We start from the raw sequence: 19,199 nt of genomic DNA, 5'->3' as shown, positions 1-19,199 counted from the left end.
GTTGTTTTCTTTATTGTCCAAAAGAGTTTTCATTTTACGACTCTTTTTCATGTGTTGGCCAGGTAGTCATAGCCTCCACTCCGCACACCTGTGCGTATGCGTAATGCAATTTTGCATTAATTAATATAAGTTGTCTGTGTTGTGTGCTTGCATCCGCATCCCGCCTGCGGGGCACTAAAATGTTTTGCGATGGCTCATCTGCCATCTGGCTGTGAATGTGGATGTGGCCAATTTCCAGCCGAGAGTCTCGCTCCCAAGTGGCTCGTATGGAATTAATTTTGGGGCAACGTGTCAGATTTATGCTGTTGTCCCCGGCAGTTCTTTGTCCCTCCCGCCCCCATCCCCTTGGAAGCTGGGGCTTATTAGATCTGCCTTCCAACTTCCGGCTGTGGCATAAATCCTTTGAAAAATGTTGTATTTGCCTCTCGCATATTGCTAATAATTTTCTTGGATTCGACTTTGGGATTTGTGATGGAATCAAGTCACAAATGGAATTGCCAATCACGCAATGAGGGGAAGAGTTTGTCTAAAATTAGGATTAATTTTATCGATTCAGAATGGTTTATTTTCAGAAACCTACTCTTTAAAAATTAATGATAACAATAATAGTGAATTCATTTTGAATATTAAAATAAACACTTAAAATAAATATGTATTTTATTAATTTTCTGATGCCTAAACCTCAAAATTTAGAACTGTGAGAACATATTCTTAAACTAATGTTATATTTCTCAAGCGCAGACTTTCGTGTAGTAATATAATTGAGTAGTCGTTGCTGACATTACCGACACGATATGACAAAAACTAGACATGTCTTGCGGCTTTTTGCTTTACAATCGAACTCTTTTTTGTTTTTTCTGAACATTACTCAATGGAAAAAAGTTTCCCAGGCTGGCTAATACAATTGTTTTGTTTCTTCAATGGCATTTTTAGACGGCGCAGAAAAAAACACGCAGTGTGCGCACAAGTAGAAGGAGGAAGTGCCTATCCTAAATAAACTTGTCATGGTCAATGGCACACCCTCAACGCTTTTTCAATTACAAAATAAATAGAGGAGTGCGGCGGCCGAAATGTTGAAAATGCAATTAGGCGGCCGCGAAAACAAATAAACGGGGGCAACAAAAGTTTGAGAATGATTCCTGATAGGAGATTTTCCACTGACCCCCTCAGGGGATTCGACTTGTTATCGTTGTCATTTGGATGCCACTCTCCCGAACATTTCGCACATTTGAATCCGTGGGTTTTTAGCTGTTTTTGCCCAGTTGTCAGTTGGTTTATGGCCAAAACACATTAAGCGAACCGCATAAAAACATTTTAGCCGCAGTCGCTGCTTTGGGCGCCCCATCATCATCACCCACTGAAATTCTAGTTCAATTCGAGAGAAGCGTTCCAAAAATGTTCGTGGTCACAATCAGAGCGACACCGGAGTATACCAGATACAGATACGTGGATACGGATACTGATACCGATGATCAGGCCATATTTGCCAAGCACTTTTGCATGTATTTTGCATAAAATTTGCAAATGATTTGTTGAGCGCTTCTTATTTTGTGCAATTTTGATGCGATTTCTGGTGGTGTGGAGGAGGAGAGAGATAATGGTGAATGGGTTGGGGAATACAGGAATACAGGTGGACCAGACATGGAGTACTCTACTCACCTGTTTTGGGTTAATTCACTCGCCCCGGAGCCAAACATTTCACGCTTTTTTGACATTTCTGGCGCATAATTTGATTAGATTTCGATACGACAAGCGAATTGTTTTGGTCTCTCGGCTTTCAGGGAGGGATGAAAAGTAGAGGAGGGGAACGTTTTTGGAGTGCTGTCCGCTGGTGGATTGTTTTCTAATTTGATTTGATTTGATTTCGGCCAGTGTTTTGTGGCCGCCCCCGGTATGCGTATGCGTCGCTCAAATGCAATTAAATGCAAATTTATTGCGTAAATATTTACTTGAGCGTGAATGAATTTTAATTTTGTCATCGGCATCGGCTCGCGACCATTTCCATTTACCGTTTGTCCACCCATTTCTAATTTTTCGCTGTTGTTTTGAAATGCCTGTGGCCATCGCATCATCAACATCATCAGCTGCCTGAGGTCAGCGAATTGTGCACGACGGACGCAAACTGATTTGGCTGATTTGGATACCCTGGATCCCCCGATTATTGTGCCACTCAGCCCGCGACTCCAAATTATAATGGCCACTCGCGCCTTTGGCCATTTATGGACCAAATTGTTAAGTCGCCCATGTAAGCCATAAACTAAAACTCTATAAACTCCACATCTGTAAAGCCTAAAATAGCCGGCATTACACGAGCCGGGTCCAAGAAGTCAAGCTCAAATTGCTGGCTGTCCCGGGGAACGAAAAAAAACAAAGGCACACGGCCTCCGATTTGCCTTCACTCTCATTTTTGGCCAGAAGACAAATTATAGAGGCCGTAAAATGCAATAAACCAATCGCACAGTTTTCGGGTGGTCCAAATATTAGCCAACTAAAGTGCGAAACAAATTGCTACTTCTGTTTTTTATGTGCATTGGTTTTTGAGCGATCTCCCATTGGTAAATAGTAAAAATTGGTTAATTGTCTAACTAACTTGTTGCAGTTACGTAGGAGGTTGAGTTGTAAACCTAGATTTTATTATATACAAATCACTTAAGTCATTAGTTACGAAGATCTTGTTTTAAGTAGAGATATATTACTAAATTTATTGTGAAGAAGTAGTGCGATTTTTATTTTTATACCTTACCGTTAAAAAATGTATCGTACACACAAAAAAAACAGGTCGGGGTCAAATCAATATGCGCATGGTAAATATCTGGAATTGCATACTCTGACTTCAAAAAGGGGAGGAAGTAGCGATATTGGAGACTTAAATTACGTGAGTTGGAGCGAGAAGTACAAAGATAGCGCTTAAAGTTCCTTGGGAGGGTGAAAGGCACATTCGAAATAAGAACTGACCAGTTGCTTATATTTCGAGCATATCGAATTGAGGTGCCCGCATGTCAAGTCGAAATCGATACCACATAACATCAAATCGATCATTGTTTCATATCCAGTTTTTTTTTGGGTGTATGTAATCACTTTCAAATTTAAGTTCACACTAATGGAAACTAAGTGAAATGTTAACTTCATTCTAGCCACACCAATCGTGGGTAATTCGGCATTTGCAGCCGTTCACACCAAAATTTCAGTCTTTAAAACTGCCCACAATGGTTTTATTTAATGTCTTTAGGTATTATTTATAGCCATTGTTTCTTTTTATGCACGACCTTTAATCTGCATTCCGGTAAATTGCTGAGAACCTTGTCTAATCCATATATCAAATGCAGCGCGCCGATCGAATTAACTTAACGTTCGTTCAGTCAGAACAAACATCCGCTTGGGGCGAAGCTGTGTAACTTGATTCTACCAATTTGTATTAAATAATACATAAATTGAAACTTTTTTGTTGAGCTTTTATATTGTTATTTTCCACGCTTTCCGCCCGTCGGTGACGACAATTGCGACAGAAACAGAAAAGTGAATGGGTTTTCCTTCCATTCCTCCAATCGGCAGGCTATCGCGCGGTACGTTTGCAAATGTCGCAATCTGGCACTGGCGACCATTATAAGCATTTGAACTGTGTGTTGACGTTTTGCGGACAGCATACTAAAAAAATCCCAAAAAAATTAACCGCCCATTAAATAAACATGGAAAAACACACCCCTCTGACTTCCGTTTGCCTCGCGATTTGTGCATCAAATCAAGTTGCGTTCATCAAAGTCAAAATCGTCGATCGGATTGTCAACGGAAAGGTTGTAGAATTGGTGTGCCAATCACGAGCTAAAGTTTCCCCCTAGGATTGACCAGTTACTTGAATTTTTTATATACTAAATGGGTTTTTTTTAAATTACTTTCTTATAAAAAAAAAATAAAATAATAGAATGATAAAAAATATTAGAAAATATTTCCTCTCAAGTAAATAGTAAAAAGGAGAGATAGTCGAAATGGATTGTGTTAAATTTAAATTTTTTGTAAGTCTTGGTTGGAAATCCATCCTTTCCGTTCACCCTTCACTTCAGTTTCAGACATCCAGCGATCCGTGGAAATGTTTGGCGGAGTAATTGTTATCATTGGCCGACCGTTAATTGTATGGAAATGTAAAATGATTGTTACACTTTCTGCTTGCATTTAGTTAACAAAATTTGCAAACTCACTCCATCCAAACCTCCTCCATCGGTCAGTTGCATCTCATTATAAGATTTACATTTCACGGCCAGGTTGGCAACAAAAATAACTCTGCAAAGTGCTTCCTCATACACAAATGTGTTTCCTCAAACTGGGAATTGGAAATGTAATTCGTTTTTTCCTTTTGCTGGCATTCATTTTATTGCCTTGCCGTTTACCGTTGGGTCCAAACTTAATTTTATTGATTATGCTAATTGTTCGATTTTAAAAATCAATCCAGAGATTTAAAATAAATGACCAACAGGTGGGTGAATTTATCGGTTTATTTCGTAGTACCCCAATTAGCATAAATAAGAACATTTAAGATAAAGATATTCATTGTCGATTTACGAGTTCGCCAAGTGGCTTAAAACAATTTACTCGTATCCGGTTAAAGGTGTAAAGTTTTACGATCATATCTATCTGTATTGTTACAAAAAAAAAAAAATTGGGTATGGTTTAGATTTGGTTTTGGATTTGGTTTTAACTTTCGATTTTCAATTGATTGACTCAAAACTAGAAAAAAAAATATATATATATATTTTTTAATAAATTATAAACTATTTTATATTATTTACTAATTTCTTTTTAATAGTCTTTCCAATAAAAAATCGTAAACATAATCTTTTTCGAGCTCCTAAATTTGGACCCCAAGGCTGCCCAAAATGGAAGCAATAAATTTGTCTCTCACACATTCTCCAGACAATCACATTGCCTCCGTTTTTTGGTGACCCGAGCGCTTGACCCTCTCCGTCTTGTAAGAAAATCCCACTGTGGTTCGCGGGGCGTATGGAGCACGATTCGAGTAGCGTTTGGCTTGACCCCGTGACAATCGCCACAGATCCGAAATTATTTATGAAGGCTTTCTCGAAAACAATCGCAACAATTAAGAGGTTCTGGCCGAACTGTAATGGTTGTATAATTTTAATATACTTCTATAAAACAATGCAGAAAAATATATCCAATGTTTGCCATTGAAAAATGATTACGCAAATTAAATGTAATTTATTTGTGCATGCAACAAAGTAAAAGCCACGGCAAATGGCTCGAAGCTGATTGTTATCACTCGAAGCGAAGCTCAGCCAAGCCAGGCAAAACAAATTTAAATATAATTCACTTACAACCAAACAAAAGCCGCGAACAAAACTAATAAAAGCCAGAAATGGAAAAACTGTAACATTGCATAAATTAAACAGCAGAGACTGCACAACTTCAATTTAGTGTTTTATGGCTACGGTTTCGATCGATTTGCGGCGCTACAGAAATCCAGCGATCGATCTGTGGTAAGAAATCGATCGGCCCGACAAGGTCGACCAGCTGCCGATGGCTGCTAAATGTGGTTCGCCATTCGCAGATCTCTAATAGATCCGCCAGTGATTTCCCAGAATTTTTCATCTGCACTATTAGAATTATTCTTATAACTAAGATAAATCAAGTTAAATTTCTTGATGTTCTAAGAGTGGTTCCAAAAACTTATTTTTTAAATGTGTTAACATTTTAGATATTTTTTTTAGCTTTAGAAGAGTAAATAATTTGTTTCTCTTTTAAAACTATAATACCATACTAATTGCGGTTTAAAAACCTTTGATGATTTGTGACTGCTTATTTGTTCTTATAGAACACGGTCAAATACTATGATAGAAGGCGGAAATTGGGTGCTGAGGTTGTTTAAATCAAAAGCATTAAGAACATGACGAGGCCGCCGCCACAACGATTACTAAATGGCAATTAATCCCGACCCACAGACAGAATTAATCGGTAACTACTAGAATTAGTTGTCTTTGTGGTTCGTTATGTTGAGTGTTGATAGAAACCAGTGCAAATGGGGCAGGGAAAAAAACAAAGAAACTTAAAAAACCAAGTCTTGTTAATTAGACCGTCGTTAGTCACGTTTCTGAGTTTCTTTTGGAGGCCCTGCTGGGTTGGGCTGACCAATGAAAATCTATAACTAATATGGTTCCAGTTGAAGGCATTGAATGTCATAATCTGTAGCACGAACTTGTAACAACGTGCTCAAACAAAAGGCAAACATTGATGGGTGATTATTACCAACAGGAAAGGGAACTATCTTTTAACAAGAAAGTCAAATTAAATTTGTAAAAAGACTTGGGTTTTCAAAATTATTCTTCGTATAAAGGCAATTAACTAATTCTTTTGTAGATTTTTAAATGTTAGTGATTAATTCATTTTTAATAATTGTGTATTCCTTATGAACATGCTATTGATCGCCATTAAGCTCCATTCATAAATAAAGATAAAAGGCAAACCAGTAAATATACTTTATAAAATTCGCATAAATTAAATCGTTTTTATCAGACTCATCTAGAAAAAGTAGACAAACGATTAAGCTGCCGAATTTCTAGTCATGGTTAAAGCAGGAAGCTATTAATGCCTCTTATTTCGGGGATTCCCTTGGTGGTCAAAAATTGTTTATAAATATTTTTGGTCTGTGCGTGATGGAATTAAAGAACCACAAGTGCTCTGGCGACCCCTGACCCAAAACGGTCAAGGCAAATTCCAATGACCATCACGAAATGACCGAACAAAAAAAGATACTGACCCTGTGCACTTTTCGCTCGAGTTTGCCCTGTGAAAAACTTGAAAATCTCCCGCAGACAATGGAGAAGGATGGAATTTCAGCTGACTCACAGACAGTCCATAAATAGTAGTTTCTGAAAAATTTGACAACATTTTTTTTTTGCTGTCTATGCGAAGCACTTTAATTAATTACTCTTGCATTCAGGTGCAGTTTATGTAACATTTTAAACCTACCCATTTTTGGTGGGTTTTTGCGTTCTTGTTTGCCAAATATCGAAATCGTTTCTGCTGGGTTTTTTTTTTAAACTATGGCTCATGCCAAGCGATTGTTGTCTCAACTAGCCAAATTAATTGGCTTAATTTGGAAGCTTAGCTTGGCTGGCCGACTGATTTTTTTCTAAGGTGTTAACAATCGTGTTTGCATGTTGGTTTATTGCCAAACAACTGAAACATTTTTTCGGCTATTATAGAACTTGAATGGGTGGCCAGTCACCCAGAAATCCAAAAGCGAGAGCAAAAACGGCTTGGCTAATCCAGTAAAATCCGTACATAATAATTAGCTTATCCGATCAGCGACCTTCAACTTCATCAATTAGTTGATAAATATGCGTTGGCCGCTGGCCGGTTTTAATTGCAGTTAATTAATGTAAATGTTGGTAACTTTACAGCACGATAATCATACCATTCCAAACACATTTTATTAATTACATGGTGGCGTTTCTTCCAGGGAAATACATTAATTCAAGCTGAGGTCAGTGAAAGAGGTCAGCTGAGTTTTGATTTAGCCTTAATTAGGTTAATGAATATCCCGCCGAGAGCCAAACAAATATCTGAGTAAAAATGGCTATAAATTATCACCCGCTAATAACCAGAAGATCAACCTTGACTAACGCCGTTGACAAATGAGTAACATCCACAAATTAGTGACTATTCGAGATTAATTGCCACCATATAAATCCAAGAGTCAGTCGAGCAACTATTTAAGTGGGTATCAATATCAGAGATACAACTCGAAACACAGAAACTATTGGGTTAAACTAGATAAGAATCACATTTGTTCTACTTTGGCACGGTTTATATTTTCTGACAATTTGACATCGAAAAAGAAATATTAGTCAATCCTGAAACTAAATTGGATTTCTTTACAGAAACAACTTTGCTCTATATTACCGTATAGCAGTTGGCGTGTCCAATTCGTCATGTGCAATGCAACGGAAAATGTAATTGAAAATTGCCACAACACCTTGATTTGATTTTCCTGCTCAGTTTAAGGGCCGGTTTCTCGAGTTCCGGCTAACATTTCTCGAACAGATAATGTCCCTGCTAAGGCATTTTGGCTTTCTCGAGCATAAATGTGAGAGCTAACTTTGACAGGGACTCGGAGTCCCTGTTAAGCGTTTTCGACTCGATAAAATGACAGCTGATTTCCCAAAGCCAACTATTAAGAAAAAACGAAATCACAGTTGACTTTTCCTTTGAATTATACCCAAACAGCTGATGAAATAATCGAAGCATGCCATTTTTTGCACTTTACAGTGCGTTAACAGCACTCTGTAATTGTTTCTCGTTCAGATAAATTAAAGCAGTCGAGAAAGCGGATTTGCTTTTACGAACAGTTTATCTGGTCTTTAAGTTTTTCGAACAGATAGCTATCAGGGACTTTGACAGGGACTCGAGAAAGCGGCCCTAAGTCTTTAAATTTGTATTGGTAATATGATGATTCAATGTATTCAGTTATGGTTACTGTGGTTTTGTTTACTCCCCTGGAGATCAATTTTAGTATCTAGTCTCATTAAGAATATGACATATAAGGATAGGAGTATAATTTTGGTCAGTTGTGAATAATAAAAGTTATTTCTTGAATATCAAGACATACTTACTTCTGATCGAAACACACCTTATTTAGATTTTGAATTGATAATTATGGTTTATTAAATTTGATGTTTATGTCTTTATACATTTCTTAAATTTAAAAGAGGGTTTTCTTGATCTAAACATGCTTATTATACAACCTTTTAAAGTTGGTTTCTCTGATCGAGGTTTATGTTTTTAATTAAGAGGTTGTAAAGCAGGGAAGAATTAAGTATCTGATCCTGGATAGTCTATTTCTCTGATTAGTTTTGAAAGTTGTTTTTTTTTTATTACCTATTACTAAACCCCATGAGACATTCTGCTGTTTGTAAACCCATACAATTTAAATCTAGGCTTTTTAAAACTACATTTACTTATCTCTTTACCAAGGAAGAGTCCGCGGAATGAAAGGAAATTCCTCACTTGATTGAGCCTGCTTAAATTCCCTGTGATTACCGTCATTACATCAATGGAATACCAACTTTCCACCAGTTAACCAATTAACCTGTTCCATCCCCAAGTCGCATCCCGAATGATGTGCTTATTGTATATAATTTATAAGCAATAAGTCGAACGATTTCAGCTATGCTGCTATTTTGTGCAATCGGACGCAACAAGTGCACTTGGCTATCGAGTCGACGACGAGTTCAGTTGGTTTTTAGCCATATTTGTCAACCCTCCGACTTTGTCTTGGCTTTAATCCAAGTAATTTCATCTATGCAGGTGGTGGGATTTTAAAGTCATGCTGCTTTAATTTAACACGCGCCACTTGGCCAACAAATATTCGTTACAGAAGCTGTTGAAACTTTCACTCTAGTCGGCCGACTAGTTCATATATCACTTGCTTGGTAATTAGACCACTAATTAAAGCCCAAGTGCCAACACTTCTTGGCCCGAAAAGAGCCTGGGTGGTACACAAGTTTACTAAACCGAACCGAAACTTTAACAACAAAGCCCAATTATGTCATGCTGTCAACTGTCATCTGTCATCAGGTGAATGAAAAATGTATATAAGCGTCTCAAGACGCCGGGTAGGTTCATTATATATACCCTATCAAAGGGTATATATAAACTTATTTATATATTCATATTAGTTTATATTCTCTCAATTCAAATATATTGGTGGTAGGTTGTATTATCGGAATTAATCTTTTTCTCTCAAAGAATTAGTTTATAATACTTCTGTTTATCATCTTTCAGAGTATGAGTTACTTCGCCCTACCAAAGAAAACATGGTTTCCCATTAAAGTTACGCACGAGCCCGTCATCGTTGCACTAAGTATATCAGCAATTTCTGAGTTGGCTCTGGGCTCAGTTACAGTTACAATTTCAACTAGCAATAACAATGGAATGTCTCTTACCAAATGCGGCGTTTTGTTTGGCATTACACATCAGCTTGAGCCACCACCCCACCTACTCCACTTCACTCGCTCGTTTTAATAATCATGAAAAACATCGTCTCATGTGTTGACATTTTTCATTTAAGACTTTATTTGGCCAAAGGCTTCGTGTAGTTGCCAAAAAAATCAACAAAAAGGGGATAGGGGGTAAATAATAATAACAAAATGCGTGTAATAACCGAAAAATATTCACACAGTTTACACCTAAGCCACGATTTTTTCTTTCTACTCCATGCTGGCTTTATTCAAGGCATCTGCTCATGCAATTTTTTCGCTTCTTGTTATTTTGTGGCTTTTGCTTTTAGCCCAGTTTTTACGGTCGTGTGAGGTAATTTAGGACTTGGATTCACAGCAGGTATGCCTATTTAATGTTTTGGTTATTATTCAATGTGCCACATTGCAGGGATACAAATTAAAAAAAAAGAAGTTTATATAAATTGGTCAGAGAATTAAAATTTAGAATTTTATAGCTTCAAGAATAGTGAAATGTGGGGGAAACTTCTTACAAAATCGATTTAATTGCAAAAACTTCCTTTTAGAACGTTTTAATAGTTATAGGTGTTTAATGTTAATGGTTTGTTAAATAAAAGGAGTTTTTATGTTATAAAGCCGACTTTATTATTGTAATAACAGTTATAAATTTCTTAATCGATTTTCAACTGGTTTCGTCAGCTAAGCTAAAATCATATTATTATGTTTACGACTACAAATTAATATGTATTTTTTGGCAGGGGCTTTTAATAATAATTCGATTTCATTTAATTAAACTTCATAACTTTAATGATATATTATAAAAATAGGTTGCAGAATATAAATTACTTCTAATTTTCCATTATCCCAAAAATGTTGTGCGTCATTTTTGTTACAATCCAATTTTCTTTGACTTTTGAGTCAGCCAAGCGACTAAATTTCCCCTGAAATTTTTTATTTTAGTTTTTCTTATGCAATTTTCATTTGCGAATTGTGAACTGTGAACGTAAATATAACACGTGAACTTCTTTGTTTGTTAATTAGAGAGCGAAACAAATGAGTTTTGAATATGCTCTGTTTGTTTGACTTTCAAATTTTGTCATTAGTCGGGATGAGACAATCAAAACTTAATGACCCAAAGATATCAAAGCTAAATTAAAAACACATCCTTGGCACCGGTTTTTAACCCCGCACAGTGACAAAGCCCCAAAAACGGCACCGTCGAAATATTGTCTATAGAGAGAGAAATCTATAAATCAATTAAGTTATTATCGAAGGCGTCGAACAAGGCGTTGAGCTTGTTTCATCTGTAGGAAATTTGCATTGTTCAGCATTGTAGTAATAGTATGCATGTCTTCCGCCTGTGGAAAGGCACTTGACTTGCAGTTCGCTCCTCGGACAAGTTGATAACTATTCGGCATGGGATTGTGTAAATTTGCCAACGGCCATAAAACAATCAAATGCATTGGGTGAAAAGTGGATGAGATACTTTGAGAGCGAAAAACTTTACAAGAAATGCAAATCTGCATGAAAATGGAAACAAGAAAACAAGAGGATTAAAATTCCAAATACTCTTGTCGGTGCTTTATTATTGTGATTAAGCTTTTAATTTATTTTTAATGAATTTAATTTTAATTGTAAACGCAGGTCCTTAAGGTAAATAAGGGTCGTTTTTGAATGATATTTAAAAAAGGGCTCTTTCCCTATTTTTTATAAATCGGTGTTTGCTCATAAAAACGTTGTCTTATTTTTAGAGCTATTTACATAAAGCATTATATAACTTATTTTAAATATTAAAATTCTTCGTTTGCCAGAAAAGGAATAGTACCCTCTTCAAGCAAGGGTATAATGAAAAGCAGCCTAGGTAATTCAAATGAAAGCAAATCTGTGGGCTGGAACTGCAACCTGGACAGATTTCGATGGGGACTCTGAGGAAAATGTTGCAACCAGCTCTCTTGGACATCGCGTAATTGCGAAATGGCCCCGAGGACATTGGCGTTGCGGAGTTTCTTTGTGGCTGGCTGCTCAAATGAGTTTTTTTTTTCGTTTTGCATATTACCGATTCAAAATTTTTCCTTAATTAAATCCGATCAATCGCGGGCAATCAGGAAGCGAGTGGTGGAAGAGCGTGGCCGGTGGAAAAGCCAGACAACATTGAACTTGAATCGCTGGCCAAAGTGGCTGCGTAAAAGTTGTGCAACTTGTTGTGGGCCAGCTTAAAACATTAAAAGACACGATTGCAACACATCTTTGCTTTTATTTTCATTTATTTTATTTTACTGTTTTGTAGCTGTGTTGCAAATCCTGTATTTGGTCAAGGCGCTCCAAAATAATTGGGTTAAATTTCGCTAAGGGACCGAATAGTACGTGTTATGTCCGTTAAAACCAAACAAAGTGGTTTGTCTTTATTGTTTTTCATGAGAATTAACAAATAATATAAAATTCAAGTGTTTAAACATGTTTAAGTGTAACTATCTACTTAAATATATTTAAATACTTTAGTAAATGTACTTCAATTTAAGTCACATTTAGTAATTCACCACTTTTGAGCGTTAATAACTCTTCAATTTGCGAATATCATATTTATTTCAAAATCATTTTATAATCATCATCAGTGTGTTATTATATAGCCACTAAAATGTACTAAAAAAAAGGAATCTTTAATCCTAACCAACTGGTTTCTCAACACATTCACCGATCGCAAAAAAGGAGTAGGCTAAATCAGAATAGAAAATCAAATTATTAATTAATCTTTTAGTAATGCCTTATTTCTAACTTACGCCTCTCGTTGGTGCAAATATAGTTGCGCATTTCACACTCATTGCTGAAGGTTATATACTCCTCCTGGAAGATTTGCGCACACACAGGATCATAGACATCCGGACAGACCTTTGTACAACTGGGTTTGCAGATTTCCTTGGTGGTTTCGATCAGCTCCGATTTATTACTATTTTTTCGGGCACACTGCTCCACCTTCAGCAGACACCTGTTGTGAAACACGTGGCAACGCTCGTCGGCCATGGCCCAAACCAACTCTTTTTCATCCGAGCACTTGTACTGCACATTGCACCGGAAGAGGTCGCCCTGTCCTTGGGCTTGGGTGCATCCCAAGTAAATTAGCACGAAGGCCAAAGCCAAGGTCAATGTCAGCTTGCTGCTTCCGTGCATCTCATTCGCTGATTATAGAATCGAAACTGAGGTTCTATAAAGCACTGCCATGAATATTTATACTATTTCACATCACAACAATTGGTATTTTAACCAGAGCGGTATTGCTTAGAGCCTTTTGACCCCCATTGGATTGGCTAACAAATATTATTTTGTTAAGGGAGCCTTTTATAAAAATAAGATGTTCTATAAAATAACATCTGAATCGAGTACGAATCGGATTTAAATTAAACATAGATAAACATATATTTTACGTACGAATTGTATTAGAAAACTGATTTAAAATTTAAAATTCCAGAAAATCTATAATATACAAAATCTAGTCACCTCCAATTATTTTATTTCAATTATTTTAAAATTACATTTTGTTGAAATAGTGTTCGGTTATCAAATTAAATTGTTTACCAATAAAAAGGCCACAAGAGTGTTAAAGAAAAGTGTCTTTGTATTAATTTATTCTGTTTAATATTTTTTAATTGCGAACAAAATGAATTGCGGGTTAAAACCAGCTTATTGTGAAGCGTAGCGCGGATCTGATATTTTTTATAGCCTCCTATTGAGATGTAAGATAATCGAAAGCTCTCTGACTTGCTAAATATTCTTAGAAATATTTGAGTTCCAATGGATTATATTATGAATAGGTATTAAAAAGAATGATAAACACATTGAATGGGAATATCTTTTATCGTTTGGACTAATTATGGTGTACAGTTAAAAAATATTTAGAGATTTCTATATTTTCAGAAAAGCTATTTGCAATAAAAACTAAATTGTAAAAAGGCTGTCATTTATTACAAATATTTAATTCTTATTTTTTTATGTTGGTACTTAAAAAAATGCCTCTCCATGAAGGATTATTGTTATGTACCTAGTGTACTCTCATGTCACTTGGTTTTAATTACCGTGGGTTAAGCATTCAGGTAGCTTCATTCGACTCTCGAAAGTGGCTCAAACAGATCAGATCAGGCTCGGCACGGAGCACCGACTGCTTTCTATCCATTTGAACATCTTATTATGTCAATTATCCAATTGCTAATAAAGTCCACGTACGCTGCTGACCCGCAAGTTGTGAATCGGTGATCAGTGAAATGTAAACGGCGAAACAAGAAATTCGCGTTGAAATCATTTCAGAGTCATTGACACAGACAGTGTCCGCCAACTCGCTGTGCATTTGGTTTTTCATTTATTTTCTTTTTTTCGGCCAACATTTTACTTTTTCTTTTCACGCCCCAAACTCCCACTCTTTTGTTTTTTTTTTTTCTGTTGTTTTTCTGCTCCATGTGGAAGTGAAAAATCTTGTTTTTCGCAGCATACATATATCCGCAGCTGGTTGTCTGCGCCCCAAAGCAAATTTATGGACCTTCAAATTGTGGGTCTGCAACTATTAAGCACCGCAGAAAGTTGACAAAACTTGCAAATTATGTAAAATGCAAACTGTTGGTGGCAATTAGTGAACTTGGTCCGAATTTCGTTTTTTTTTTTTTTGGGTGTTAAATGAATGACTGTAATTGGTTTTTGGCCATTAGGTAAGCCAAGTTGCTCATATTTAGGAAGTTATTAACATAATTGCTCCGGGAAGTATGTGTTTTCTTTTAGGGATGTTAAATTTGTTTCCCATCCTCTGCGGTGTTGTGTAGCTTGGAATATTTCGGACGAACTTTGCCCGCTCCAGGTATTTCATTTTTACATGGATGCAGTATTTCGACGAATGCCGAAACATCTGCCCAATCTCCCACGAAGTCAGTGCCAGACAAATGCACACATTCCTTGCTACCCCGATGTGAAATTGCATTTTCCACTGCAAATGCCGCGCACTCGATGTGGAGCACGTTTACCTCAACTTTGCCCCATGGCTGCGACGCTATGAATCCCGTGTTCCGTACTCTCAACACCATTTCCCCCATTCCCCCAGGTTTTTGGCGTCCAGTTTAGATGTCCACTTGGCGCTGTAATGCACCGTCGTCAACGAATGCCGTCAATGTTGATGGCGATAATAATTTGTATGCCATTCCATCAATACACAAGGCTTTCCATAGATTACTCTATCGTTCAAACAGTGGTATTGCCATTGTTATGTCGTTATTAATTGATTTAAATCGATAATTTAAAAGGATTGCGTTTAAATTGACCATGACACAAGTGTGTGTATTATTACTATCGGATGTGTTTTTATAGCCAGTGGATTACAAAATGAAAATTCCACTGAATTTGTAAGTTACTTTAAGGAAGGATTTAAGATTAAAGAGATTGTTTTGTTTTTAATGTATTTTAATTTTTAATGGCGTATTTATAACTTGTAATTGTTATTATTTATTGCCATTAAATTGGCGAAGCAAAGCTCCCAATCATTGTAAAAATATATTTATATTCATATTTACAAACGAGTAAGTTTTATGTTGGCAATGTCATAAAAATGAATGTAATGAATAGGTCCACTGTGCGGATTATCCGCAGAGCCTGGCAGACGTGGATGAATCCGCGATGGATCCATCGTTTCGCGTACTTTCGCTACGATACACAAATATACATAAAACGCAACTTTGCGCACGTATTTGGGATTTCGGACGGTGCCGCATCGAAGGTATTTAAACTTCATTTTCATATTGTCAACGGCAATTGATGGTCAAAGCCCCGCAACGCAATGGTTGGCATTTCGTAAAGCAATGCATTTTGGACCAATGCATTTTGAGGGGGAGTTCTTGCATAAGCTGTAATATTTTTTTTGGCAGGCTAACATAAAACGACATTTTTGTTTTTAGTGCGACACAAACGACCTTGCTCCCGTTCAGTCACCCAATCTACAACAAAAAAAGCGAAATGGAACCGACAAACTGGTTTCGATCAATTCTAACTAACTAAGTTAGCTTAGTGGTAAGACCGGGTAATTTAAAGATCTGCACTTACCAAATGCCAATGGCAGAAGCCAGTCGGTTAATCTTCCCTTGGGGATCCGCATTTTATTCCTCTGATTCGTTCACACTTTCAATTATTTAACTACTGTCTCGTATTCCAGTTTGGTTTATTGCTTAGTGAAGCATATTTGTTAAACAGCTGAAAGTATTTCACAGACGCCAAACAACATTTAATTAATTGACTTGATTTAACAGGGACGTCAAAAAAAAGACATTTGCACAGAAAATATCTTCAAATATTAAGTTCTAAGATAGGGGCGTTGTCTTTTTATCTTATGACTGCATAAATTAGTTTACTTTAAAGCGGTGACAAAGAAAAGAATGCTTTTTGTTTTGAAAACATTTTTATTTATTTTTATTGTACGACATTAGCGGTTGGGGAAACCTGTCTACGAAAGTGCTTGGGAAAGGTTTTCTTTTATTTTAGAGTGAAATCTTGGAGATTTCAGCTAAACCCCAATAAACATAGATTTCTTTGTTTAGTGTGCAATATTTTCTACAGCCTATGCAGATCTTATGTTCATTTCCTTTTCAATAAATGCCTGAGCTCTTTTTCTTTCACTCTTTCCAAAAAATTAGGGCACAGATCTAGATACATTCGAGTGGGTCATTTGTTTTGTCACACTAAAGGTTTTATCAACTTGTTCTACTTCACTTTTCATAAATTTCACAATTTATTTTTTGTCATTTTACACCATATGCAAATTTGGTATAAGAATTGAAATTTCTGGTTTTTAGCAAACTTTCACATGCCGAAATATTTATTAAACACCCAACGGGTTTATAATGATAACTAATATTGACAGTTCATAATTTAAACGATTTGTCTCTGGGTTTTTTGCTTGGGTAAAAAGAAAAACAAAGCTGTGGTTTTTATGATTTGTAACAAACGAACCGAAAAACGGTTATAAAAATGCGATGCGAAGACGGCGGAGCGCGCGAATTTTTTATACACGGCGCATGCGCAGCGTTCAAATTGAAACTGAATGTGGTTTGGCGGCTGCGCGTTTGTTTATTTGATCGCTGGCGACGAACTGCTTGCATCGACTGGCTGCACTGCTTGTTTCTCTTTTTTCTTATATTTTTCAAGCCATATCACTCTTTTTCCGAGACAATGGTACTCTTATTCATTTCTCAGAGGTTTTTGCGACCACAAGTCGCGTGCTTGTGACTCACAATGATGGAGGGTATTTTCAAGGGGGGCCTTTTTGGTTGATTATATTGCCTTAGGTCAGGTCTCAACTTTGCTGTTTTGTTTATACTATTTTTCAGACTTACCTTTAACTACCGTTTTCGCTGTCTTGCGGCTTGTAATGAAGCCATTAACGGACAATTACCAGGGTGACCATCTTATTATGTTCAAATTGATTTCGGCCGGGGGGCTTGGACTGGTTCTATTTGGTTTCCTCTATTTACCATCTACCATTCCTTTCACCGGTGGTCCGGCCTTTCACCTTTGCACTTTCCATCGATAGGAAATTAACCACAAAATATGATCAGCTCATCCCACATAATTATTAACGAAATTTTCATTTCAATTTCGGAAAGCCACGCGATCTCGGATTAAGTGTGCAAATTACACTATCTCAAAAATATATTATTGCTTTTTGCTTCAGGTCAAAAAACATTTTAATTTATTACTTATTATATTAAAAGTAATATAGAATTCTGGAATAAAAAAGATCATAAAATATACAATGTAATGTACCTTTCCAAAACTCTTTAAAATTATAGAGTGTTTTAAGTTTGCCATTAACAATCCTGTTTTTTTCATATCATATTTCTTCTGAAAATTATGACCATGCTGTATTTTTTATATATTGGCGAACCACTCCCATTGTTCAGCTACTGTACAAATTAATTAAAAAGTATAGTTATAAATTACCTGGTGAAATGTTGCAGCCTTGCACGCATTTCTCTGGCCCATTGACTTAGCTGCCATAACTCACCCGCATCCATGACTCCAATGATTTGGTCGCCTTTCAGTTTTATCTTTAATGTTTAACACTCCTTTCCCAGCATTTACATAATTCGCCAGTTTTTCAAGTTCAAAAAAAAGCAGGCGAATTGGTATCAAGTTTAATTGTTGAATAAATATAAGAAAAAACGGGAGAAATTATAATTCGTCTGTTCACCCATAAATATTTAATGAACTCCAGCAACTCCAATCAAACGAAAGTGCAACCATTAAATCGCGTGATAAGTGTTTGAGGTCGAATTATATGGAAGAGAGGAGTCTGTCTGGACGGATGTGTAGTTTTTATCACTTAAAGTTACAGGGGTAATACCCTTACCCCTGAAAATTAACATCGATAATATTTTTAATATCTAGACATCCCAAAAAAATATAGTCATTATTAAAAAAAAAAAAAAATTTTTTTTTATGATAAATTCAAATAAATTGCGAATATTTAATTGATTTAAAGGTGGAGGCAGTGTATCTTAAATTCGCACATAAATTTAGTTTTTATTATAATCGCCTTATATATAAGAGCACAATCCTGTGCATTTGGCTGAACGCCGTCACCCCAGGGCAGTCATAAAGGGAAACTCCGACAATTTTGTGGGCATGGAATTCCAGGGAGTGGACTCCAAAAAGTGGACATGGCAGTGCACGTGCCATAACATGGTTTAGAAAGCGCCCGAAGCCATTTAATGGAAGGAAAAAAAATTATGTTATAGACACAGGCACTTTTAGTTTGAATTGGTCGATAAAAAAGCGATTACTAAATTCAATTTAGTCACAAAGCAACGACAACACCTTTGTGGGATTTTCAATTATAAAGCCCAGGCCAAAGAAATATGCTAGTCAATGCAGCATTCTTTTTTTTAGTCTTTTTTTTTTCCACAGACCGCAAAAAGGCAAATGCAAAGTGCCAAAGGCGTGAAAATAATCCATAAAAAGAAAAGCAGTGGGGGAGAAAAGGAAGGAAAAACTACGACGAGCAGAATGAATCACACACAAACGGGGGAATTTTATTTTTTCCAGTTAGCAAGAGCAGAAAGCGCGCTTAAATGATTTTGAATTGTGGACAAACATTGGCGACATGGAAACACGAAGGCGGCAGAGACGTGGACACGGACACGGGTTGACGTTGTCAACATTGTAGCTGCGGCTTCTGGCTAAAATGTTTGCGGTTCGGTTCGGTTCGGTTGG

The 19,199-nt window shown here is 36.5% G+C and overlaps 2 protein-coding genes across 2 annotated transcripts in view; one reads left to right on the top strand and one right to left on the bottom strand.

Annotated features, from left to right (window-relative positions):
* Positions 1 to 19,199, top strand: part of qin — a 63,974-nt gene that overhangs the window by 15,305 nt on the left and 29,470 nt on the right. The window lies entirely within an intron of this gene.
* LOC108068438 (uncharacterized) lies at positions 12,525 to 13,142 on the bottom strand. The gene is made up of 2 exons (XM_017158007.3): positions 12,743 to 13,142; positions 12,525 to 12,678 (listed from the first exon to the last, which is right to left on the bottom strand). The coding sequence occupies exons 1-2, from the start codon at positions 13,128 to 13,130 to the stop codon at positions 12,629 to 12,631; spliced, it is 438 nt and encodes a 145-aa protein (XP_017013496.2). The 5' UTR covers positions 13,131 to 13,142; the 3' UTR covers positions 12,525 to 12,628.

The sequence above is a fragment of the Drosophila takahashii genome, chromosome 3R (genome assembly GCF_030179915.1).
Source record: "Drosophila takahashii strain IR98-3 E-12201 chromosome 3R, DtakHiC1v2, whole genome shotgun sequence".
In the NCBI taxonomy this organism is placed as follows: Eukaryota; Metazoa; Arthropoda; class Insecta; order Diptera; family Drosophilidae; genus Drosophila; species Drosophila takahashii.
This window is presented reverse-complemented; position numbering and strand designations above follow the sequence as displayed.

Bases quoted from the DNA above. Each gene is read 5' to 3' on its own strand.
- LOC108068438 (XM_017158007.3), bottom strand. From the start codon at position 13,130: ATGCACGGAAGCAGCAAGCTGACATTGACCTTGGCTTTGGCCTTCGTG. The intron at 12,679-12,742 runs GTAAGTTAGAAA...ATTCTGATTTAG, and splicing joins TATTTGCACCAACGAGAGGC to CCTACTCCTTTTTTGCGATC.